Raw genomic sequence first — 28,000 nt, 5'->3', positions numbered from 1 at the left:
AAAATTTTTTTTTATTATTATTATTTTTTTTATAAAAAAGTCACAGAAATTAAAATCGATTCATGCTTTAAAAACATACCTTTCATTTATTGAGTGAAAATGAGAATCAAGACCCTTCAACAGGAGAAACAGAAAATGATACAAAATTAGATATTACATATTGCAATAAGCAAATAAAGAATACTTTAAGTAATAACTCAAACTTACCAAAATAGGTTTTGTAATATTGCTGTCCGTATTATTATTTGATGAGCTGTAAAATACACAAAAAAAAAAAAGCTTAGCTAAAGCCATGGAGATTACAGTCATAAAACAAACTACCATGTACCATGCCATCTGTTACTCCATCAACACCCACCACAAAATTGTTTTTTAGTGTGGTGGACCACGTATGATCTATAAGAATATGGATTTGTTTTTAGAAGGGAACTAGAGAAAAAGTCCTGAGGGTCATCTGTTAAACAAAATTGTATCGGGGCCACTATCACGATTTTTTTACAAGAATTTTACTGCAGCTGCCGCAAAATGACAAAAGGATATTTAACATTTATTCTGGTAGAGGGTTAAGTAAATTTACTTGTAAAATATCATATTAGATATCCATAATATATTGGAAAGTGGTTCTGATGTTATAGGGTTTCAAAGCAAAATAATTACGGGAAGCACCGAACACAATAATACCGTTTATTCACATTCAAATTGTTTATAAAAGCGCATGCATGAATAATCTCTGCCACAGTTGCATAGTAAGGTTGTAAACAGGCACTTGTCAATTGAGTTGACTCTATCGAAGATATCCCTAACTACAGTTGTTCAGATGAAGTCATCAATGTACCAATTTTGAAGGGGAGGGAGATTCTTCATGACTCAATATTGAGTGTAACTCATATTCTGTGTAACACTATATTTCAAATTATGGTATGCACCCATAAATGCCCTTGATAATAAGTGAAAGAAGAACAAAGAACTTACATGAAACTATAATTTAAACCCCAGCAAACCTGAAAAAAAAAATCACACATGTTTCAACAGAACGTACTTATCGGCACTATAAAAAATATATAATAACAGTGCATAACCACTGGTGTAAAAATGTTGTGTATTTACAGATGCATTCATTTTGGATGCTAAGTAGACACAGAAAACTATGTGGGTTGTGTAGAAAAAAGTAAACATTTTGAAAATGTGCAATGCTTAAACCCAATCAAAATCTAACCCAATTAAAACCCAATTTCAAATCTAACCCCAAATACGTTACTAAATCCCCTTCCATACAAAAAAAACATAACATAAAACCTGGACACACTGACTGGGCTCTATTCCAATTTACTGGGTGGCAGGAATAACACCAAAGTTAGCTTTATTCATACTATATAACTGTCATGGTTACATGTCTACATGGGAAATCCAAGGGTGAAGCAGGGCTATACATTCTTCCACCTTGTGACACTGCATGGTGGCTCAACATAAAATTATTACTCTGGGTTTATATGTTATTGCAGAAATTTCTCTATACGTGTTAAGTGAACTCAGAGTGTAAAAACAATATAGAAACACTTACCGTTTCGTTTGACTGGAAAACAAAGTAGTAAATTTCTATAGGGAAAAAGTATACTCTTATTTTGATTGAAATATGCAGAATATGATGGTGCTATATAAAACAATAAATACTAATAATATTGACTACTACACTATGTATGTAAATAAGTCATCTGGTTTAACCAGTCTACATTTTTTATGAATGCAAAAGTATTTTAAATTCCCCTAACCCTACATAATGATATATAATTTAGATTTATGTATGTATATATATATATATATATATATATATATATATATATATATATATATATATATATATATATATATATATATATATATATATATATATATATATATACACACAGGGAGTAAGTAAAAGAGAGGTGTGGCGAATTAAGTGAGGTTCCATTAAAATTTGGCTCAGGCCAAATGTGCTTGTATGAAATAGAAAAGTACCCAATATATATGAACAGTATAAATATGTGTAAGCCAAGATGATTTTCATACAGAAGCTCCTGCATGCATACTGTTTTACTGATACAGGGACTTCACTCTTTTAATGCAAATTAATATTATTATTATTAGTTCTATTGTTATAGCCAACAATGCATCACTTATTAACGTACATGGATTAAAAGGGTATGAGTTTAAGAAAATCAGCTAACCTGAATCGTTACAAATAGATGATATATCGCATAGATAACCTGTGGACACTGTAAAAAAAAATAATAAAAAAGGAATAAAAATACATTCTGTGCTTCTAGAAGGGAGTGACGGGGAAGGAAAAGATTATAATACCTACAGCTATTATGGAAGGTGTTGTTTTCACAATAGTGTCCTTCTGCAAAAGGAGTTAAATTAAAACAACATTCACAAAACAGTTTGATTAAATGTACCTGTCTGACACCTGATACGACCTTTGTTTTGCTGCCAATAGTCCCCAATTTACCAGTATAGTCCTTTCAACCACGCTTATGTGCTGGTTATTAGTACTTGTCATCTAAGACGGGGTCGTTCATGAACTAAAATCCCCATCATGTTTTTGGCTATTATAAGGCTCCTATCAGAAAAACTAGGCAGGGTATTAATAGGGCCCACATTGCGTGAAATACCATTATCTTAACCCCTTAAGGACCAGGCTCTGTTTTACCTTTTGTACCATTGGGACCGAGGCTGTTTTAATACTTTTGCGGTGTTCGTGTTTAGATGTAATTTTCTCTTCACTCATTTAGTGAACCCACACAAATTATATGTTGTTTTTTTCAGGACAAGAAGGGCTTTCTTCAGATACCATTGTTTTAATCATATTATCTAATTTCCCATAAAAAAAATAATAAAATATGATGAAAAATGTAAAAAAACCCACATTTTCTGACTTTTACCCCAAAAATCTTTTACGCATCCAAAAAAGCTAATGAAAAACCCTACTAAATATATTCTACTATTTGTCCTGAGTTTAGAAATACCCAATGTTTTTATGTTTTTTTGCTTTTTTCTGCATGTTATGGAGCATTAAGTACAGGTAGCGTTTTGCTATTTCAAAACCATTTTTTCCAAATCTGGTAATTCTTCCCCCCATGTACCATTTCGGGTATCTTTGAAGCCGGCCAATGCAATTTACCCCATCAAATCATATATTTTTGAAAACTAGACACCCCAAGGTATTTCAAATGCTAGTATTTTAACCCTTTCCATGCATGAGATTCTACCACCAGCCTTTGCCACACTTTGTGTTAGTATTTTTTTGGTATTTTTTTTTACACAAATTGTACTTTGGGTATACATTTATAGCTCCAGGTATACGTCACTATCAAACAACACCCTAATATGTGTTCAATAACATCTCTCGAGTACAGTGATACCACCCATGCATGGGTTTGACTGCTGTTTGGGGTTAAAAGGCCACATTTGGGAAGTGCGCTTTTTTTCCCCTATTTTGGTCAGTCTGTGCCTATGCCCTATCTTTGAGCCTGGCCACTACAATTTACCTCATAAAACCATATATTTTTGAAAACTAGACACCCCAAGGTACTTAAAATGGTAGTATTTAACCCTTTCCATGCATCAGATTCTACCACCAGCCTTTGCCACACTTTGTGGTAGTATTTTTTTATTTATTTTTTTTCACACAAATTGTACTTTGGGTATAAATTTATAGCTCCAGGTATACGTCACTATCAAACAACACCCTAATATGTGTTCAGGAACATCTCCCGAGTTCAGTCATACCCCACATGTATGGGTTTGTCTGGTGTTTGAGGTTAAAATGCCACATTTTGGAAGTGCGCTTTTTTTTCCCCCATTTCGGTCAGTCTGTGCCTATGCCCTATCTTTGAGCCCGGCCACTCCAATTTACCCCATCAAACCATTCATTTTTTTAAATTAGACACCCCTTGGGTATTTGAAATGCTTTTATTAAAATTTTTCCACGTCAGGATTTTTGGGAAGATACAGCGCTAATTTTAGCACTTGCTCATAATAATAAACTTTATTTTTTTATTTTATTTATTTTACTCTTTTTGGACTTTTTTTTTACATTTTGCTGGAACTGGATAGTTCCTCTAAAGCATAATAATTTTTAAATGTTACCATGTTTTTTTTAAGCTTTTTCTTTTTTTCTTTTTTTTTTTTAAATTTTTTTCTTTTTTTTTTAAATATTTTACTAATCACATAGTGATTAGAAAGCTGGCCTCCATTGACTTGTATGGTTGAATGCAGTACCTGTATTCAACCAGCAAGTGGAGCCAGAGTTCTCTAGAAGGTCAGGAGACCGTCTAGCGAACTTTTTCAACTTTATTATTTTTTTTCCCGGGCCGCCGCCATCTTGCGGATGGTGAAGACTGCGTGCAGCTGCGGCTGTGACCGCTCTCCGGTCCATCAAGAGGTAAGTGTTTGGTGTCGCTGGATGCCTCCTGATCGAGGCATTCCAGCGACACCATTGAAGTTTAGGAGGTGATCGTTGATCGCCTCCTAAACGCTTTTAAAACGGGCGTCCGCCGCCATACAATGTATGGCGGCTGTTGACGCCCCGGGGAGGGGCCAGACATGGCCCATCATGCCGATCTCGGTGTTGCTGAATGCCTCGACATCGAGGCATTACAGCAACACCGTTTAAGCTTAGAAAGTGATCATTGATCACTTTCTAAGCTTGTTTAAGTCTGATGACGTGTCAGGCACGTCATAGGTCGTTAAGTGACCGTTTTGCATGACGTGCCTGACCCGGCAATGGACGTTAAGGGGTTAATGCCCAATGGAAACCTCCATGTTAAAAAAAGCCAATTTCTCATGTTTATAAATAAAGCAGACTAGCCCTTTTACCAGGGTCACGAAGTACATTGAAAACAATGCACAGGTTTTCAAAGTACAGGTGTTGGGAAGGCACACAGGTGTAGGACTGTTGAGCCACCTGTAATTTGTAAAATCAGGGCTATTATTAACATAGCCCCAGCTTTACAAAAGGTATAGAAGGTCATCTTTGCAATGCAGTCACGTGCATCATAATGCAGTGAGAAGCTTAACAGGGAATTTAAATGCTAAACACATGATATTTTTGTGTGCCAAGTGTATTCTTCTTCTAAACTATTTTTTTTTTCAGGCTATTTTGCTGGGTTGGATGAAAGGATAGGCAGCAAAAGTCTTTGTGGTGGTCCTTTCACCAAATGAAGTAAATGGTCCATGTGGGTCATTTGGTGAAAGGACCACCACAAAGACTTTTGTCTGGTACCAGCCATCTTATACCACCTGGGTAAAGTTCCTAGGCACAAATACTAAATTCAAACTCAGAGCTATGTGTTCTCACCTTTGCTCCTACAAGTGCCTACAAAATAGGCGTGTTTCACCATGACAGTTTTTTCCCCCTTAATTATATATTTAACCGTATCTAAATTATTACATTTACATACATAAGGATCATACGTACCTGTGACTGTTATGTTTGATGTACTTGAACTTGAAGTAAAACTGAAATGATTCACTGTATAGATTGAATGTAAACATATTTAGTGTGAATTGATCCTCTTAAAAATGTTTGGCAGCAACGCTCAAATAAGCAATTTTAGGTTTTTAGTATAATATTGTTTGCAACTATAAATACAGTATGTAATTTTGTTATTCATATATAAGTATGTAAGAATATTATAGTGTATGTGTCTGTTAGCGTGTATGTGTAAGTATGTTACTGTGTGTGTGTTAGAATGTTTGTAACTATGTTAGTGTGTGTATAAATATGCTACTGTGTGTGTAAATATGTTACTGTGTATGTTAGAATGTTGCTGTATGTGGAAATAAGTTAGTATATGTGTAAGTATGTTACAGTGTGTAAGAGATTTGTTGCCCCCACCGTAAGACTTGCAGGGGGACAACTACATTTTTTGTTATGCCAGTTAGGAATAGTTATCATATTTGATTTTGTAAAAAAAAAAAAAAAATTGAAAAATAACATATTTGTGTTATACATTTGAATGGGCCAAATAGGGAAACTTTTTCAAGATGGTCTAAATAAAGGCATGTATTTGAGCAAGGCTTTATCTAGAATTTGCATGTAGCTCTGTAACCAATTGTAAGTCATTAATGTAACGGAGTATGAAATTAAAAAGAATAATGCATTTCATTTACTAAATGCAATTTATAAATATACAGTATGTACTTAAATATACAAACAGATCTGGGGAAAAAATGCTGGTGGCTCTTATCCTACCAGCTGTATGGTTGAGATTCTTGAAAATACAGTAGGTCATGTTAACACATCAATGTACATACCTGTAGTGCTGTTCATTTTTGTTGAACTAGAAAATGTGGAGTGTAAAGAACCCGTAGCACCTGAGTGAATAAGTTAACACAAAATAACATCAATTATAGAGAAACATATTATATAATGTAAAACAAATGTAAAACACAATTTACCAGGAGTCTCGGTCTCGCTGAAGGTTGAAGGTTGATCACCTGTGAAAAACATTAATAAAAAGAAATAACAATTACAGATTGCATATTAGTAACCCAAACTTAAAAGAGCAGAATTTACATGGTGCAGTATAAAACTAGAATGAATGGCAGGACTATATTTTCTAAAATATGACCTAAATATAACTTATTTTAAAAAATATACAAAGAAAATAAGAAATTCAAATGGAACAGAGCAGAGAAGCTTGGAAGATGATGGAGTCAACACAAATGACTTGTACTTAATGAGTGATTTATGTAATTGTAAGAAACCAGGCTATGAGAGCACCTTAAAAGCTTCTGTAATTTAACTAGAATAATAATAATTGTATTTTGTCGCTATGAGCTAGTTTAAACCATGCAGAAATTATCTAAGTAACAAATACTTTTGCATGATGTCACACTTGATAACTCCTTAGGGCCCTGGAGTTTTCACCACTATAATGCTAATGAACACCTTTGTCATTGTTCTTCTTCTGTTATTAGAAAGTTCATGGCATTGTCATGTAATCTCTGGTAGACATTATACTCTCCCACGGAAAGAAACCTTAACCCACAGACATGCAGCAGCCAAGGGTCGAAGCATTATTATGTACAGCTGAGAAATATGGCAAGTATTGTCTTGAAATCTATGTAAGTACCAAATACCATTACAAGAAAGAGAATGGGTGAATTAATTGGAAGCAAGAGGAACCTGGGGACTTGAGACCTGATGTCCAAATAATACTATTCTACGAGGTCCTAAGACCTCACCCTCCTAAACCTCATTGGCACAGATGGTTTAAAGGCTTCTACAGACTGAATGTGAGCATGGGGGGTATGACAGCTAATTAGAGTTAGTATTTCTCAGTCTGTATTTTTGTGACTTAACTCATAACCTTCAACAGGTCTTTTCCATACTGTACAAATAGTGAATTGGTGTCCCCTCCAGGAGTAAGTTAGTACAAACAATGTCATATAAATACCTTTTGTACTCCTGCTTGGTAGTGATGTACTAGATACTGTATCTGAACTACTATTCACCCCTGGAAAAAAATATTTATTAGTTGTTTGGGCAAACATAACAATTGAAGTCACAAAGCTGTGTTCTCTGGCCCATACATTTTAATTTAAATCATCATGACATCACTAGATAAAGAGGGCTTGATTTGAGAGTCCCAAAACTAGATGTAAAAAACTGCTCTCTAAAATCATATTCAATAGTAAGCGATATATAACAGTGTACCAGTAAGTGATTCAACTCACAGCACTCAAACATAAGAATATGTTGCAGGTGGGCATAACGCAACTTTAGTTACAAGCAAGAGTTCCAGGGATTAAAGGATATGGTGTCTGCCAAATGAAAGATAACGGTGGATGTTACTCACATCTTTCACTTCTGGAACAATTAAGCAGTTACTTTGAGCATTTAGCTTCCCAAAATAGACCATGGCTAATGGGCAATGCAGATGGGCAACAATATGTCCTTGGGATATTACATACAGATTGTTGGAAGTCAGATTCTGCATTCAGTAGTTGTGAATCCACTTATGCCGTAAGTCGTAAATTTTAAAAGTGTAGTCAATAATTGTTCATCAAAGTACAGAGCAACCAGAATATATCAATATATAAAAAGCCACAAAGCTCTTGTATTTAACAAGAGCTTTGTGGCTATACCTAAATCACACTATAATGTTCTGATCACGAATCAAATTGAAATAGTATCTAGATTTTTTTCCACACCCTATGTGGAAAAAGTATAACATTATCAACACAGCAAAATCTCTTTGAAAATGTATTGCAATCCTGGCACACATTTAATTTAACCTGGCAAGTTAAACTGGTTTTAAACTCCTCTGTGCATGTGTTATGTGTTTGTATTACCATACTAAGGCGGGGAAAATTAGTTTAGAGATGTCTACAAGTTTCTAAACATTCTCATGGGTATGTTATAAGATCTCACGGGGGCAGACTTCTAATATCTTGCATATTGGTTTATTTGCAAGCTTGTGTGTCTATATGGTACCTACTGATTTATATCATGCATTGGAATTAATTGTGATTTATACTATGTATTGTCATTAATTGTGACAAATACACTTTATTGGCATATTAGGAGTGCTGACCTTTTTGTTTTTGTGACTTAAAAGGTATAGCATAGCATACCTTCACCAAAAAGAACATCTATTGACCTAAGTTTTAGTAAAACATATACTTACAATTGGCTGTAGTTTCAACAGAAGGTGTACTAGAAGTTGTGTTAATAGCAGGAGTACTGTTGCTTGGAATATTATTGATCAGGGTTTCTGCTAAAATAAAGGTAATTGCAAGTATTATGGTAATTCCAATAATAAAAAAAGAAACAAAAAACAGATATTTGGTGTTACATTTTTAACTTTAGTAAAAGTTAAAAGTTACTAGCATGGGTACTGCTGATTGTACTATTTCAGGTTGGGGTCCAAGCTAAAAAAAAAGGCAATTCAATTATTATTATAAGGTGAAAAAACAAAACAAACAAATATAATAGTTATTGTGTTACATTTGAGTTCTATAGATATTAAAGAAAAAATATAACCAAATGGAACCATGGAACTTTGTAATTAAGACTTTTTATTGCAGTCACATCTCTGGGGCAGGTGCCAAGTAACGAGGTGTATTTACTATATACTGTAAAAAAGTATTTGCCTCTTTCCTTCCCAATTTCTTCTACTTTTGCATACTTATTGAAATCTGATACACCCAGGCATAATTACTGCCACCACTGTTCAGTCTAAACATCAATTAAATAGAATCTGCCTCGGAAAGCAAAGTAGACTAAAGGTCTCAAAAACATCATATGATGCAAACTAAAGAAATTCAGAAACAGGGCTTTGGGACTCCAGAGTGAGAGACACTATCTACAAATGGAGAAAAAAGTGGTGAATCTTTCCAGCAGTGGCTGGCCTATCAAAATTCCTTCAAGAGCGCATTGACAATTCATCCAAGTGGTCACAAAAGAACCCAGACTAAAATGTAAAGAATTGCAGGCCTCACTTGCCTCAGTTCAGGTCAGTGTTCACAATAAGAAAGAGATGCAAAAAATTGCATTCATGGGAGAGTTGCAGGGCGAAAGCTACAGCTGACCAAGAAGAATACAAAGGCTCATCTCATATTTGCCAAAAAACTTCTTCTGACTTCTGAGACTTTTGGTCCACAAAAAGATAATTGTAACAGTTAACCACGGTGGTGGTAGTGTGATAGCCTGCAGCTTCAGGACCTGGGTGATCATGATTGATGGAAACATGACCGCCCATCAGTTTGTGACCTAAAGCTCAAGTGCAGTTGGGTTATGCAATAGGACAATGATCAAAAGTACACAAGAAAACCCACCTGTGAATGGCTCAAGAGAAATAATATGAAGGTTTTGCATTGGCCTAGTCTAGGTCCTGACTTAAAACTGATTGGGACGCTGTGGCATGACATTAAAAAGTCAGTTCATGTTTGAAGAACCCTCCAGTGTGGCTGAATTAAAAACAATTCTGCCAAGAAGAGTGGGGCAAATTTCCTCCACACTAATGTAAAAGACTCATTGCAGATGTTGTCGCCAAGGGTGGCACAACCAATTATTAGGTTTACTTCCCTACATGGGTGGTATAGGTTTTTATTAACTCTTTACCTTCAATAAATGAAATGATCATTAAGCTGCATTTTGCATTAACTCACATTGTCTTAGTAAGAGTGGGAAAGAGTGAGAGGAATTTATCAGACGCAGAGTCTCACTCTCACTCTTATAACAAACCACGTATAGACCCAAAAGTAAACCTCACGTAGGTTCTCTGCCCCATTACCGAGCTATTTGTATGTGACACAGCTAGACCCTACGATAGCAGATGAATGAATACAGACACACCTACAGGAGACCACTGCTGCCAAAAAGGACGCAGTACCAAAGATCTGAGGGTCACTATATTACTATATATATATATACTATATATACTATATATACTATGTTTGAATGAGTGTGTGTGTGATTGAGGGAATGAATCTGTGAATGAATGATTATATGAATAAATGAGTGTGTGTGTGTGTGTGTGTGTGATAGCATGGATGTGTAAGTGCTGGAACCTAAGCATGATGGGACTGTGATTGCTGTTAGCAATCACACTCCTATCATGCCAAGTCAGCCAGTACATGCTGAAACCTGGCCAGCTGCCCCCCTTGTGTAGTGATGCTGCCAGCAGTATGGGGTCTGCACTTACAGCCACCCTGTACCAGCATGTACTGGCTGACTTGGCATGATAGGAGTGTGATTGCTAACAGCAATCACAGTCCCATCATGCCTAGGTACCAGCATTTACTGGTTGCCTGGGTATGATAGGAGTGTGATTGCTGTTAGCAATCACACTCCTATCATGCCAAGTCATATTGCTAATTTTGTCCAATTGTGTGTTACCTACTTTTATTAAACATGTGATTTTTTATTATTATTTTTAAAGGTGGGGGTCAGTTTTGGCTAAGTGAACCCTGAATGTTTTGGTCCAGAATTTTCATTTTAGTTCATCCCTAGAATAAATCTAGGGAATCCTGAATTTGTAGTCGCAAAACTTTCAAGGCCCAGAAATCAGTGAGTGGAAGAGTAAAGGTTTTGTGTCATTTTACTTTATTTTAATCTGCATATTTTATTAAAGGCCATATTTTTTGTCACAGTGAAAAATGAGTGCGGCCCGCGCACGTATACAATTCTGATGAAGTGGCCCACTGCAGAAAAAACTTGGACACCCCTGGATTATGCCCTTTGTACATGCGCCCCTTTTTCTTTGATTTTTTTACAGATATGATTCAATATGTAAATTGAATTTGTTGAATTAGTTGAAAAAAAATTGTTGGGTAAAAATCATGTTTTTTGGGGGGGGTGAGGGGGTGGGGGGCCCTTAACAGATTCTCGCACCCGGGCCCTGAGGCGTCTAGTTACGCCCCTGTCTGAAAATATAAACTCCTGGTAAAATTTGACACCCCATCATGCACATGCTCTTCACTGTTCCTCCCTCGAGAGGCCATGTGCACAAAAAAATAAGACAAAAGGAGCAGCGGAGGAAGAAAGAAGATGCAAGATACGGTCTATGGAGAAGGTAGAGAGACATTCAAAGAGTGGGTGAGAGTGCGTGAGTGTGAAAGAACTAACAAAATAAAAAATACAAAATTCAAAGCTCTTTTCTTCATTTTCATTTATTTCTTTGGGGATCCCTCCTCATTATCGGAGATTCCTATGAATTCAGAAAATTGGCAAATTTTGTTAAAATTTTAATTTTTACAAGTCTGAATGAACAAGAATTAGTTTATCAGGGAGCATTAGGATTGTGACCATACCTACTAAAGAATGAACCCTTGATATCCCATTGAGAACAATGTTAATGAAAGCTAAATAAATACATGACTTGACAATTTAATTGACAGTTGATAATTCACATAGTGCTTCATCATACATCAAGGACCATGAGATGAATTAATACCTAATGTTACATGAAATTGTTTTGGTTTTAAAATAATTTTCTAAATCTATTTTCTGTAATTTTTTATGTCATTATATTTCCTTTTTCGCAAAAGTAGACATGCCTTGGTAATGCCTACATATTACGATATAGTTCCACACATGTAAGATTAAAAAATCAAATGCAATGATTTTACCTGTAGGTCTGTTAAAAATTGAATTTGAAAAAGAAGGTGGACCTATTGCAAATAAAGCACATTTTAAGGGCACATTAAAAGCAGTTTCTTAGACTCAGAAGTAAGGGAAATATGCTAAAATAGGCTTATCCAACTGTGGCCCTCAAAATAGTGCTGACAAGGCTCGAGAAAAGATTATTTGCTCCAAATTGATCTGACTTGTAGACTACATGGGGTCACTATGATCGTTTATAGACAGCTAGATATTCCTGTTGTCACTCTTTGGTTAACACCACTATATTGTTTTCAAAGGTGAACCAAATTATGATTTTTGAGCCATCTTGGAAAACTTCTCCTTGGGCTGAACATACCCAGCCCACCCCTGGGAGCTCTCAATCTGTTGTTGGAATGCAATAATTCCCATAGCCCTCTGTTAGCCGATAAAAATAAGACATAGTCCAGCAATAGGTAAGGGCTGCATTTGGATAGCCATCTACTAAGGTGTGAGAAATGTCACAAACTACAGTTACTACATGCTAACTTACACTTTTTAATAAAATATTTGCTTATACTTCTAGCATATAAGAGAGTAAAAATGTTAGTGCCACCACCATCTTCATACGCCTCTTACCAACTATGTCTCACACATAAGATATTTACCCCTAAATAATAAAAAAAACTAGCTAAATATGTGGGAAATGCCTAAAGACTTGAGGAAAAAAAAGGAGCAACAAGATTTAAAATGAATCCCCTTTTTTGTGTCGCCTACGACCCATAAAAACATCCTAGAACACTTAGCCATACCTCCCAAGTGTTTTTTTTTTTTTGAAGAACAGTCCTTCTTTTGGCCCTCAATCCCCTTTTCCTTTTTCCTCCCCTGAAGCCCATCTTTTCTATTTTCTCAATATTGTCGCTGGGTATGAGTGTATCCTAGTATTCTACAACCTTAAACATTACGATAATTTGAATAAGAACAGCAGAAAATGTGTTTATAAATTAACTTGTGTAAATCGAATACATTATTCTTCTTCTAAACATCTTACCCAGTTACATAAACACCTTAAGGTCTTGGTAAAGCCCCACCACCTAGTTATACTAACCACATCCCCAAAAACAGGTGTCCATCTCTCAAATGTTGGGAGGCATGCAAGGCACTAGAGCAAAACCATTCCAATTAATAATTATCGCACTGCCAACTAATAAATCCCATCTTTACCAACAAAGATGTAACAACAGCTGTAGATATTAATTTCATCAGCTTACGTGTTTCTTGGGTAGTTATATTCCCTTTACCCATAACAGTGGACAGTTTGTATAACTAAATACGGTCCTTATAAATTCGGACACTTAAAGGGGGCTACTAATTGAAATCATGATACCAAATGAGCGACAGGGGAGGGCCACTGAAACGTTTTTGGGAGTTTTAACTGCAGTTCCATATAATGTGACCATGGTGTCTACAGCTACAAGAATGAAATGCATCATTTACACACTGACTGCATCCTTTTTGTGTTCCCTATCTGTACGTCTCTGGATATTGTCCTTAGCACATTTTGCCTGTGAACACTATATTACAGTGTTACTCTGTGGATTTGTCCCCCAGGCTACCTCCCTTTATAATTGCACATATTGATATGGTGATTCTAAAATCTGAGTATAGTAGGCATCTGCATTTTAAGTGGGCTTTCAGTTATTTGCGTATAAAGTTGATCTCCCTCCAATAGCCCTCCTGTTCTGCTAGCATTCCATGGTTATAGTTGTAGATTTGTACAGTTGTTGGCAGTCTAATGTTTTTCTGTTGGAATCACTACCAAGAGTAGCTGCTACTGGTGCCACTGCAAGCTGATTATTGAAGTTGGTACCTAGCATCAGAGTAGTTCTCAAGCTGGATATTTTGTCATTTTAATCATACAGTTACATTTTTCTAACTTCTAACTTTTTCAGCTGGGCTTTCAAAAGTATGGGGAGTATGTCTATTGTAATGTTATAAAATATAACAAAACCTCCTTTGAACACAAACCACTTAAGACGTACATTTGCTTTAAATATGTTAAAGGGTTACATTTGTGTACCCCTATTACCCCATTTACTGAAAATGGTCATTATTATTATTTCTGTGATTGGAGATGGGGGAGCGTGACTGCAAGTGTTCTTTGCTTCTAGCAAAGGTTTCATATTAGGTTTCCAGTTTGACTGCTGCGCTCCCTAGTGGCAGTCTGGGGTACTGTTTCTATTCTAGTCACCAAGTGCTGCAGTTGTCAATAAGCAGTAGGTTAAGCTCACCATTCTATGAGGAAAACTTTACAATTATATCAGAAGTCACACACACTTATACATACATATATATATTATATATATACACACACACACACACATTATATATAGGGTGAACATGACCCTAAATATAATGTTTCAGGTTTAGTGCAAAAGACCTTAATATATAAAATTCTGCTAGAATGATGGTTGTTTGGAGAGGTGAATAATTACACATACATATAACTGCATTTTTTATTTTTATACAGAGTCTGCTTAAAGTAAAAGTACTCCAAGCTGGTATTGTTCTTTAGCTTGAGCAATGTGACCCCATACCCATGCTCGTGGTGAACCCACCTATACAATATATGTTTAAAACACTGAAGATTTGGAGTTATTACACATACATACAGTATATAGATACATACATACATAGGAACTCTAAATCAGTGTTTCTCAACCTTTTTCAAACTACATACCCAATTTCATCAACAAAGTTTTCATACAAAATGTAGCCTTAGTAACCCCCACTCTTACTGTTTCCTATCAAATACCATTAACTTAAGGAAAACTGTACCAAAAGGGGTGCATGTGTCAAAGATGGAGAAACCTGCATTCTTTTGGATCAACAGCAAGAAATATGTAAATTACCCTGCAATGTAAATTACCCTGAGATCTATTAAAGTATATTTAAAGCACATAACACTGTTCACTAACCAATAGACTGTGTTACTGGAGTAAGCATCCTTACACTGGAAATCAACTACAAATAGTCCCCATGTATGAACATATATATATATATAGTATATTTATAAATTAAAAATTAATGCTATACAAATTAGATTTGGAACCCCTCACCCTTAAGGCATGCAAAGATCATACAATTATTTCAAAATAAACAACTCAATTAATGAATTACCATTTCTAAAGGATCCCCCCAGATTCAAGCTAGCAGCAGCATCCAACGGAATTTCCTGAGCTTTTCACAAGAATAAAAGAAGAAAAACATTATATTATAATGTCTACTATGTGGCAATTTACTTACAGAAGCTACTATATCTTAAGAAGGGTCTCTACTATTCTGTGCATTCTTGGTATTGCTTGGCTGCTTCAAGTGTATCCTTTAGTGTTTGATAAGTGTGACTGTCAGGCTAACTTAAAAACCAAACAGTATCATGTTTGTACGTTTGCATCTCATCATCAATAATAAAAAAATACAACACAATGTAAAACTGGATGGAACTTGGAGTGTAGCTTGGGATTGTCATCTTACCAGGAGTCGTGATTGGAGCTGAAGATGATGTATCTTTTTTTGCTGCAAACATTGTAAAGTAAAATTAGTTAATGTTTCAAAGTTTACTCAAGTGTAGTAAGTAAATAGTCAATTTCACGAGAGAGCAAAATTTTCCTGTTATTTTTTTTGCAAGGCTCACCATTAACAGTACAGAAACAATCTTAGCACTTACAGCCACTGATGACCTTCACATTTGAGTGATCACAGTGCATTATGCCCTAAGGACAGGTTTTAGGATTGAGCCTTGCTGGGACCTATCCATGATTGGCAGGCTAGCCTTCTAAACAGACCAACAAGCCAACAAATAAAAATGACAGAATCAGTTGGCTTTATAGAAGAATGTTTTATATTGAGACACTATTAACCAATTTAATATACAGTCTGCAGCATCTGATTTGAAAATAGTTCTACCTTTAGTTTCATTCCTGTAAAAATAATTTCTAAGTTAAGCACACAGAGTTGTCAGAGCATTAAAAGAAGGTACTACTTCACATAAAACGAATAAGCATCCCTGCAGACACGGTAGCTTAGAAACATAGAATTTGAAGGCAGATAAGAATCATAAGGGCCATCTAGTCTCAGTGGTGTATTTAGGTTTTCTGCTGCCCTAGGACTGACTTAACTCATGTGCCCCCTAGTCTTAATTTTCCCGTCAAGATCCCACCTATTTCACCCTCACTCTTTTGTCTTTTGGTTCCACCCCTCCCCTTAGGCTCCACATCTTCCTCTTTGTATAATGTGTGGATACCGAATAATTACTTGTATCTTTTGTAGTTTTGTGCGTCATTTAAAATGTTTTATCTATTATTTTAAGAGATAATACTCTTCGATTAAAAAAAACGGAGGACGTAAATTCAACAATTTTCACCAAGATCATCCTTGTCAACTATACTAGAGAGATCGCACATGCTCAAATTGGTTGAATGAACACGTGGTCAGTCCATGATGTGAGCATGATTTGTGTAAGAGCAACCACTGTTACTGTACATTAACATACCATTTGCACCAGACATACAGTGCCATCTTGGTGCCCAACCAGCTTAACAGTGCCATATTTGTCCTCAAACAGCTCCCCAGGCTAAGACCTTAATCAATTCTTGATTCCCGTTTTAGCGTTAGATTTGTGTAACCCTACTACCCTTACTTTTGCCTGAAAACGGTCATTATTATTTCTGTGATTGGAGATGGGGGAGCGTGACTGCAAGTGTTCTTTTCTTCTAGCAAAGGTTTCATATTAGGTTTCCAGTTTGACTGCTGCGCTCCCTGGTGGCAGTCTGGGGTACTGTTTCTATTCTGGTCACCTAGTGCTGCAGTTGTCAATGAGCAGTAGGTTATGTTCACCATTCTCTGAGAAAACTTTACAATTATAGCAGAAGTCCCATATATATATATATATATATATATATATATATATATATATATATATATATATATATATATATATATATATATATATATATATATATATATATACATACATACATACACATACACCTACCTACCTATACATTTGAAAGGATATCTTTAAAACCTGTACTAAAGATTTGGTGTTATTACACATGCATACAGTATCTACATACATATATACATGAAAACTCTAAATCAGTGTTTCTCAACCTTTAAGACACATACCTAATTTAATCAGCCAAGTTTTCATACAAAATGTAGCCTTAGTAACCCCCACTCTTACTGTTTCCTATCAAATACCATTAACTTAATAAAATAGGTTTTAAAGGAGACCAGACCAAAAGGGGTGCGTGTGTAACATAAAAGGTTGAGAAACTTGCATCTAAATGACCCTGAGATCTATTAAAGTATATTTAAAAACACATAACACTGTTCACTAACCAACAGATTGTGTTACTGGAGTAAGCAACCTAACACTGAAACGTGACTACAAATAGTTCTCAGGTATGAACATACACATATATATATATATATATATATATATATATATATATATATATATATATATTAGTATATTTATATACTACAAATTAATGCTATACAAATTAGATTTGGAACCCCTCACCCTTAAGGCATGCAAAAATCATACAATTATTTCAAAATAAACACCTCAATTAATGAATTACCATTTCTAAAGGATCTCCTCCGAATCAACCTAGCAGCATCAGCCAACAGAATTTCCTGAGCTTTTCACAAGAATAAAAGAAGAAAAATAAAATATAATAATGTCTACTATGTGGCAATTTACTTACAGAAGCTACTATATCTTAAGAATGAGCTCTACTATACTGTCCATTCTTGATATTGCTTGGCTGCTTCAAGCGTACCCTTTTGTGTACGGTAAGTGTGACTGTCAGGCTAACGTAAAAACCAAACAGGATCATGTTTGTACGTTTGCATCTCATCATCAATAATAAAAAATTACAACACAATGTAAAACTTGATCGGAGCCGAGTGTAGATTGTAGAGTGTAGCGATTGTCATCTTACCAGGAGTCGTGATTGGAGCTGAAGATGCATCTTTTTTTGCTGCAAACATTGTAAAATAAAATTAGTTAATGTTTCCAAGTTAACTCAAGTGTAGTAAATCATCAATTTCACAAGAGGTCATCATTTCCCTGTTATTTATTTTTCAAGTCTCACCATTAACAGTACAGAAACAATCTTAGCACTTACAGCCACTGATGGTCACAGTGCAGTTTGCCCTAAGGACAGGTTTTAGGATTGAGCCTTGCTGGGACCCATCTATGATTGACAGGCTAGCCTTCTAAACAGGCTAACAACCCATCAAATAAAAAATGACAGATTCCGTTGGTTTTAGAAAAGAATGTCTTATATTGAGACACTATTAACCAATGTAATATACCAACAGTCTGCAGCTTCTGATTTATAAATATTTCAACCTTTAGTTTCATTCCTGTAAACATAATTTCTTAGTTATCAGAGCATTAAAAGAATGTACTACTTCACGTTCCTTCTTTGGTCTCACTCTTTTGTCTTTTGGTCCCACCCCTACTCTTAGGCTCCACCTCTTCCTCTTTGTATAATAAACGTACTTTTTGTAGTATATTTTGTAGTTTTGTGCGTCATTTCAAATGTTTTATCTATTATTTTAAGAGATAATACTCTTCAATTAAAATAAGGCACATATCGCACATGCTCAAATTGGTTGAATGAACACGTGGTCAGTCCATGATGTGAGCATCACCATTTGCACCAGACATACAGTGCCATCTTGGTGCCCAACCAGCTTTACAGTGCCATATTTGGCCCAAACAGCTTAAGAGTGCCATATTTGTCCTCAAACAGCTTCCCAGGCTGAGACCTTAATCAGTTCATGTTCTCGGCTTAGATTCAGGATAGTATTATGCCAATCACATGCTTGCTTCCTTCTGCTGGGCAGGAAAGCACGCATGCATTATGTTATTCTAACATTATGTCGAGAAAAAAAAAGGGGTTAGAGGTTTCAGAGTAGGCAGAAAAACATTCGGACTGGATTGGCCAAACAGTTCTTTGCCACCATAAAACCATTTTGACTTTTCTTAATAATATAAGGGTTCAGTTTCTCAATGTTGTCAATTTTGAAGCTGCAGTTCCAACTCAATAATATGACCATAAGTAAGACTAGCAACTAGAAACCATTTACAATGTTACCTAAAAACATGTTTTCTCCCTTTTTCAAAATAATTTGATTAGATAAAATAGATTTTTTTTTTAAATACAGTATCTGTTTAAACTAGCAGCATCCCATTGTTATGATGAATTAAAAGAGATGTGACAAAATGGTCAGATTAGGTAGGGTCAATCCGTGCTTTATCATCAGCAACAGAAGACATAGGACAGCAGCTGTAGCTTAGATCACAAATTAAAAACAGTGGAGCTGTAAAAAGCAAAAACACAAAATACACATTAAGCAAATATTCATGTTAATAAACTAGATTACCAATACATAGAAGCAGACTAAGGACAACCGATCAGTGCCTAACACAAAGTCAGCTCTGTGCATCATCATCCTATACTGTGGCTAATTGTGGTGATTTCCACATTAGAAGAAAACATTACGGCAATTCAGTACCAGTTTAGGAGCCTTCAGGGCACATGGTTTTGCTCTCCTATAACACACACATAAACTATATCATCTTACCAGTGCCTCATACTATGTATAAGCTCTAGTAGGGTTATGTGACATTGTTGAGCGTCTGCCTTCTGGATACCGATTGCCAGACTGCTATTTAAAACCCTTGATGGTACAATGACAGATTATCCACTAAATCCCCAGTTCTCACAAATATGTTATTACATGACTATGCTATGAGCCTCAAAAGGTTCCAGTATGATAAAATCCACACCTTTTAATATAAAAATGAGCATACACATTGTTCAGGTTAAAAACATGTCATAATTTCCTAATATGGCATAAAACTCTCATTGTTGTTTATTATTTGTTATCATTTGACATTTGAAAACAGTTTTAGCAAATACTGCTGCAAGCCCTACCATCACAAGCAAGCTAATTTTAGTTATTGGTACACATTGTACACACAAGTCATAGAAACATAGTACTTTTATTTTTTCAACTTTGTGCCAACAAGTAACTATTTTAATAATTATAAATATGTATTATGGGAACAATTTAAAAAAGGTAGGTGTTCTCAAATACAGTCAAGTATCATGAATTGTTTCTACTGCAGCTTATATGACTTAAGATCTGCATCTGGCAACATTTAACAAAGACCAATAGAGTAAACTGGAAATGGCAAGTGAAATCAGCTTTTCTAGATCTCTGCATTTTCCATGTGAGTCATAACATCTTTGAATATCCTGAGTTTCCATTTCAAGGCTCTTTCTGATGTTGCCTGTCTGGTGCTCCCTCTCCTGTACAACAAAGCAACCTTTGGAGCCTGTACAGATCAGCACAGTGCCCAACGCGGTAACCGAGTAGTCCCAGAAGAGGTGGACCAAACCAAAAATCACAACAGTGAACTAATATTTGCACAACTTCTGGCTTTTACTTGTTGGTTGCCATGTTTCTGCCAGGAAATTGCATCCGCCATATGATTATGATTTAATGTTTCTATAGTTTTCCATTAGTACACAGTGCTTTAAAGATTAAATATAAAGACAATGCAAACTATAGGGAAGGTAGGCAAAAAAGAATCCCATCTGTAACAGGACCTTGCCTGTATTAGAATGTAGAATTGATCTATGTATAAATGATAACAGTACTATAGTCACATTTAACAAGTTTATCAATCTTAGAAGTCTAATTGTGTCTATCATTGAGATGTTCATCTCAATATCTTCAGGCACATCAAAGTATATTTTTTATCATGGGTTTTGCAGTTACTGATCTGAAACTATTATGATCACCCCAATTCACATGGAGTTGGAGTAGAGACTGGTCATTTCAATTATTGCCCCACATTCCAATGCGCACAGGGTAGATGAAGCGTTAGGCAGCTACCTGGCTTATTATGTTTGGGAAAGGGGGGATTCACCTGTCAGCTCCTTTGTGGTAATTGGGGACTGCCATTACATTATTTTCACATTTATTTACTTATTTTGATTTTACTGATATATTTTCAATCGGACATCAATCAGGGGTCTGTTATATGTATGTGGACACTACAAAATATGACCACACATCTTCCACATATGTACTGTGAACTCGCTAAAAATGTACTGTGAACTCGCTAAAAATGTTGTTCAACATATTCTTGTGATTATAAAAGTCCATGAAACATGGAAACATGAAGAGTCAGAACTAGTACAAGATTGTGGATCTAGTGTGTCAAGCCAAGTTTTCTAGTGTAGAATGCGGTGAAGACCTATTCCCAGAGCCCCCGGGTTGAGCATGTACTGGTAGTGACCAGTACTACTCTCCCTAGCATCAAGCCAGGCTAAATCAGGTATCTGGCTGCACCAAGTTGTATTTTGCAGTAGATGTCAGTGAAGAACATGTACAAAGTTACTGAGGGTATATAATGTTCTGATGATATACACATTTTCAGACTTTGGCACAAGAATAGCATTTATAAGTCTATCAGAGCACTAATTGTTTTCCCTATTAGGAATAAAAAGTTATTCCAAGACGCACAGTAGACCACTCTGCACCAGAATATGTTTAAATAAATATTGGAACAGTGTGTTCTGCGTGGCCTGAGTTTATTTAAATTCATATTTCTCCTTATTCAAGTATAGAGGTTCACAATTTTTTTGTATTATTTCTGTTGGAAAACAACTTCAAAGGCAAACCCTATTCACACTTGCTTGGCCGATAACTCCACTTGTAAATTTCCTCCACGCATGTCTGCTGGTAACTTTCTGGGGCAAATAGATTAGGCTCCCCAGTGCACCCCCTTTTCAATGAGCTGGTTAAAAAACAGTTACTCTATGAAGGTACGTGCCTAGGTGATACAGCCACCATAACAATTATCTGGCAAAACATGCCATATGCTGGCACTAGGCAAAGAGGAAGTACAATGTAATAAGATGTAACAGCTCTGAGCACCTCTTGCCGCTTTCTGATTGTTCTGCGGCTGTGGGTATGAATGCTAAATTGGATATTGTTGTTAAACTGCATTCACAAACTTTGATATCCGTCCAGAAAAAGCTACAATATACTCAAAGAATGAAATTAAAAATCTTGGTCCTCATTTAACCTAGTGGTGCCCACATCAGTATGCTTTGGCTTCTATCACAGATCTAAAATATAGTAGTCAGCTAAAAACACTGGCCTATATTGTTAAAACATGAATATTGTTCATGGTAGCAGATGTCATTATATCCTATGGTTCTAGTTTCTATGAGCAGTTTTATGCCAAATAGTAGAGGGACAGGTTATGGTGACAAAGGCAAGGAGCATACTTTTAGGTTAAATGCCCAAATATCAGCTCATGTGAATACATTGTTATGGTCATAGTTTGGGACTTCTGGTACTGATGGCAGCTGTAAACTCAGCTCTGGATGGGACCATGACAACATCAGAGCAAAGGTCCAAATAAATTAGTTAAGCAAGGAATCATACTGACAGCAATGCCTTGTCCTCGTGACTACAACTTAATTGACTATTGGACTCTACCAATAGATGGTATTTAGCATGAATGTCCTTTGAAAACAATACAATAGTTGACACTGTGCAGCACAGCTATTAATTACTTACTTGAAAATGTACCACAAAACACTATCCTAAAGACCCACCCAATCCACATAATTAGCATAATTCAGCTCTGCCTAGTTATTATGGTGCCAATATATCACCAAGATCCCACTAACACTACAGTATACATGGTAGATAAATATGCAGCACAGCATTTCGAAAAGACACCCCGAGACGTGGCCTATCACCCCCGTCCTATACACATACACTGCCCTTACAAATGCCTTTCCATACAAATATTCATCCACGTTATCTATCAGTGAACACGATAAAGAAAAATAAATAAAAATATTCATAAACATGCACATTCACGCTTGTACTTACACACAAACATTCCAGTAGCCACATTGTTTACTGGCCCTTAGACACACTTGCCCTAATTTTCAAAATACAAACACACTCTTCACTTTGTCATTCTCTCTCTATTTATTTATCTCTCTTCTTTCTCGGTATCACTTCCGTTTCTCACTGTCTCTCTCCTTTCTCTTTATCTCTCACCCTTTTCATTATTATCTTCCCTATTTCTCCCTGCCTCTTACCTTCGTAACTCTCCTTTTTCTTCTTTCAGTCCCGCGGTGACTCCCTCATGGAGCACAGAAGCATTAATCACCAGCACACATTGTGAGGAAGCACTAAAGAAGAGGTTTGGGTCAGCTAGAAGGAGATCACCCCCGATACACGGGACTGCCGATTTCCCAGGACATGTGTCACGACACTGAAAGTATCTGGACAGCTCCCAGGAAAAACAGGACAGTTGGCAACTACCCCTATAAGCACCATACTCAAGAAACTTTGATATAAACAAGTTAGAAATATGCAGTTCTGATGTTTTACACATTTTATAATCATCTCCCTGCAATTTGGACATAATCAAGATTCCAATGAGCCATAAATCAAAGGTGTAACCTCCGTTCAGTAAAACACGTTAACTCTGCTTGGTTTAGCAGGTCCATGCTTTAAAAATAACAAACCTTTTACATCTCAGTGCAGTTCTAGTTAATAAGGAGTGTAAAATCAGGAAACTATTTGGCTGATTTGGAAACCTAGTGTGTTCTTTATGAACCTCTACATGGTTCAGGTTATTTTAAGTTTGCGTATGTACGTAGACATGTTCAAAGAAAACACAAGGTTTCAATTTGTTTGCAGCTTGTTTAATGGCAAAATTAGGGTTTGTTTTTCCCCGTCATGCACCTGGAAACATATTCCTCCAAGCTCTGATGTCACCCCACGTTAGGTGGCTAGAATTTGTAGAGCTGTGGAAATTACATTTCAACAGACAAACGATTCTTTTTCTCTTCGCTCTGAAATATAAACGCAGTACAAAACCACTAACTTAATATAATCACAGAACTCTACCGAACTGTAAATATGATTATTTTCTTTTTAAAACTTTGAAGTGACTTTGTCTATTTGTCTCGTTGGACAGCACGATTTTGTTTTTCAGCCACAGTTGATTTTTAGAATGCAGGCTGAAGATTAAAACCAGGATTTTGAGCATTTTATGAAAATCAAAATGCTTTTGTACCTGGAGACCAAGACGCGTGTCAGCTAAAGCCATGTATAAATAGCCACATCATATAAGCATTCTGCACATTTAGCTGTATCAGTGCCAGCGTTGTATCATTAAAATGCACGTATCCAGTAACAACTGTATTTAAATAATAACATTACTTTTATATATCCTTTTTCCATTCGACTTGCAAGCTCTATAGAGTTCTCTATGTCAACTTCACTTCAATCAACTCACCCTTGTACAAGCTGTCTTCTCCTGCTTTAATATGTGTTATGGTGTCATTTTTATTGTAAAAGTGTTACAGAATCTGCTAGTACTACATAAATAGATGTAATGTTATATTGTTTTGTATTTTATTGGATAACACAATCTACTTCTTCACAGAAAGCACCTACAGCACGTGGCCAGTGGCTGGATAAGCGCAGCTGCACATTTCCAGTCGTTGGCTGCACTTGCGTCATCAAGCTGAAGTTGGCCTTAAAGTCACAGGGCCGCCTTGTCATTGGCTATCCAGCCATATATTAGACACATTGAAATTGTTATTTACAACAAACCAAACTGTACTAAATGCTTTAGCATTGCGTAATGAGTTGCCAACCAGAAACCAGCGCAAGATGGCTAAATACGAGAACATGGTGATCTAGGAAGCTTGTGCACGAATATAAAATGTTTACCGTATAGACTAATGTATAAAAAGCCACTTGCGGTGCAAAGTGGAGGTATCACCATAGCAACCAATACAATTTTCCTATAGTCCATTCCACTTTTTTTCACTTTGCAAATATATATCACTAACATATTAGTGGTTTGTATTGTGGGGATACTACAGACATCATATACCATAATGCACATAACGGATATTTAAATTATGTTTTCCCCCATGCAAAAATGGGGAGGTAATTTAGAATCCCTCTATGCATTTGACTATCTACCCGGCCCCCAGTTGCTTGCTTGCTTGCCCAAATGCATGCACACTACACTTACCACCAGCCAGAGCTAACAGGACCCCCTGCTTTTTTATTTACCTGAGAGCATTCCCATAATTTTCTGGATTTCCATCAAAATACCAATTCTTTGACCTTAAAGCGTCTCCATCAGAAACAACACAGGCCTTTTTTCATGAAACAGGCCTTTTCTGTTGAATCACTGGAATTTCAATAGATGTCTTAAAAATTCATATTCTTTTCTAGTGATTCTAGTTTCTAGATCTAAGAAGCCAATTGACGATCGATTAATGCACATGATGTGTTTGTGATTCTTTTACTGTGAACACACCAACCAGCTAACGTTAGTAGCAAATTCTTATTTTGTGTTTCTGTCGAAGCCCTTTGTTATATTTCATTTGATACATGACAATTACCTTCATACAACGGAAAGAATACCAGATATGCTCAACTGAGAGCAGGTGATAACTTGGCTAATTTGCTTTAAGATTAGACTCTTACTCATTTCTCCGACATAAAAGAAATATCCTGTCAACCATGGAATGAATTCCAAAATATTGTGCAACTCTTTTCATAACTAAAGTTACAACAAACCCAGGTGTAGCTTTTTGCAGGAAGAGGGTGGAGTTGCCTGACATTTTGAGGACCCAATACTTATTGTTGCCCTCCTTTAGAGCCCACCATGTGTCATAAATAGGATCACCCACACACTATATCGTTTAACACACCCTGCCTATCAATGTATAGTAGTTGCATTACTCTCCCTTTACAAAATTCTACCCATAATCCACATATCTTACCCTCCTACAAAATATTTTCATTGATGTTCTTATACACATATATATATTTTTACATATTGCTGACCAGCCCAGATATAACTAATTGGTTCCCTTCCATGAGTCTAAACAAAACCAGAAACAAAAGCCACGTTCTGAAGCATAAATAGCTGGGTACTAATTAAGCGCTAAGTTAGTTGGTAATACTGGCAATAAATAGCCATTTGTTATTATGGCCTACTGGTGCGCCAAGAAGCGCGGAGGTGCCCCTTGTGCTTGGGAGGTCTCCTGTGAACAGCTAGTATATTTTTGGTGATAAAGCCACTTTTAGAAAAGTTTAACTACAATGTCCTTATATTATTTATCTATGTATTGTCATTTTTATTTTATCCTAAAAGCTTAAGTCCCGGCAGGCTTCCATACATTGTAGATTGTGTTCTGTGTAAAACACAGCTACTTTTAGTTTAATGGCAAGTTAGTCTAACGCTAGTACGCCAATGATATGGACAAGCAGAAGCAAGGTTCATTCCTCAAACTTGATGTCTAGGCATTCATGCACTTGATCAGTAGTCTCAATGCTTCTATTTTCTAGAAAGACTTCAACAGGTACGATAAGTAAGAAAACTGTTTTTGGAAGTGATGCATCACTAATTTCACTGAAAGAAGAGCATCAGTAAAGTAAACACACATGAGTTAAGATATTTTAACCTTAGTCCCCCTTAAAGAAGCACAGGAATTTTTTTCCCAAAAATGTATGCAATACAAAGGAACATGATGATACTGTCACATACCTGGCCCGGCAGCCGCCGAGAAGAAGGGGAAGACCTCCCACCGTGCCGCGGCAACCGCAGCCGCCACGGAGAAGAGGGAGACCCCCCACCGTACCGCAGCGGCTGCAACCGCCGCGGAGAAGAGGGAGACCTCCCGCCTCTACACGGCAGCCGCCGCGGAAGAGGGGGAGACCTCCCGCCTTGCCGCGGGAGCCGCAACCGCCGCAAGGAGGAGGGAGACCTCCCGCCTCTCCGAGACAGCCTCAGCCGCCGCGAGGGAGGGGAAGACCTCGCGGCTCCACGCGTCGGTCGTCCTGTGTTGGAGTCAGGTCCGGTCCTGCTGCGTGCACGCGGTCCGCTGCACGCCACCTGGTGGCGCCAGCCGGTACTATGGCTTCTTTTAGAGTTTTACGTTCTGCCAATCCCAAGATGGCCGCGAACCGGAAGTGACGTAACGGCACTTTGAATTTTTGGCGGGAATTCAGTAATTGATGCCTGGACTTCCTCTGCTTATTTAAGAGCCTCAGAAACACTCCAGCCTTGCCTTCTGATGGTTGTACCTATCTCGTATAGTGTCTGCTCAGTACGCGTTCCTGTTGATTTCCCGTTACCGACCCGGCTTGTTCCTGATACTGATTCCTGGCGTTTGACTCTGGCTTTCCTCACGTTTATCCTGACTTCTGGCTTCCTGACCTCGGCTTACCCTGCTACGATCCTGACTTCTGGCTTCCTGACCTCGGCTTGCTCATTGGCTATTCTATACTGGACTCTGGTTCTCTGTCTATTGGACTTGCACACGCTGCTCTACCTGATTACAGGTTCTACCATACGCTGTGCGTGACAGAATCAGAAGGCCAACATGAGACCTGCATCGGTAGGACAGCAGAGTTCTACGGAGGATCGTTTGGATGGCATGGATCATCGTCTGGATCAGTTTGCCCAAGCTCTCCAGACGTTGTTGCAACGCACCGACCCAGCGCTACAAGCTCCTCCGGCAATTGCGGTTCATCCACCACCACCTGCACCTGTCCATTCTGTGCCCGCTCATCTACCCCCTCCTCAACGTTATGATGGTGAGCCAGCAGCATGCAGAGGGTTCCTGAACCAGTGCGAGATTCATTTTGAACTTTCACCTTATGCCTTTCCTACTGAACGGGCTAAGGTGGGCTATGTGATTTCGTTACTCACGGGCAAGGCACTGGCTTGGTCCTCTCCACTATGGG

At 37.0% G+C, this 28,000-nt stretch overlaps 1 protein-coding gene across 1 annotated transcript in view; it reads right to left on the bottom strand.

Moving 5' to 3' along the window:
• Positions 1–28,000, bottom strand: part of LOC149289761 (adhesion G protein-coupled receptor G2-like) — a 48,352-nt gene that overhangs the window by 14,997 nt on the left and 5,355 nt on the right. Inside the window, exons 2-6 of the mRNA XM_089490270.1 lie at positions 8,679–8,768; positions 6,445–6,483; positions 6,301–6,360; positions 5,462–5,515; positions 1,562–1,573 (exon numbers count right to left, since the gene is read on the bottom strand). Coding sequence (XP_089346396.1) covers positions 1,562–1,573; positions 5,462–5,515; positions 6,301–6,360; positions 6,445–6,483; positions 8,679–8,768 — 255 coding nt within the window. The remainder of the gene's footprint in view (positions 1–1,561; positions 1,574–5,461; positions 5,516–6,300; positions 6,361–6,444; positions 6,484–8,678; positions 8,769–28,000) is intronic.

The sequence above is a fragment of the Sceloporus occidentalis genome, unplaced genomic scaffold (assembly GCF_023333645.1).
Source record: "Sceloporus occidentalis isolate IW3139 unplaced genomic scaffold, rSceOcc1.0.p SCAF_43, whole genome shotgun sequence".
Taxonomy (NCBI): domain Eukaryota; kingdom Metazoa; phylum Chordata; class Lepidosauria; order Squamata; family Phrynosomatidae; genus Sceloporus; species Sceloporus occidentalis.
Note: the sequence above shows the minus strand (reverse complement) of the source record. Positions and strands in the feature narration are given on the sequence as shown.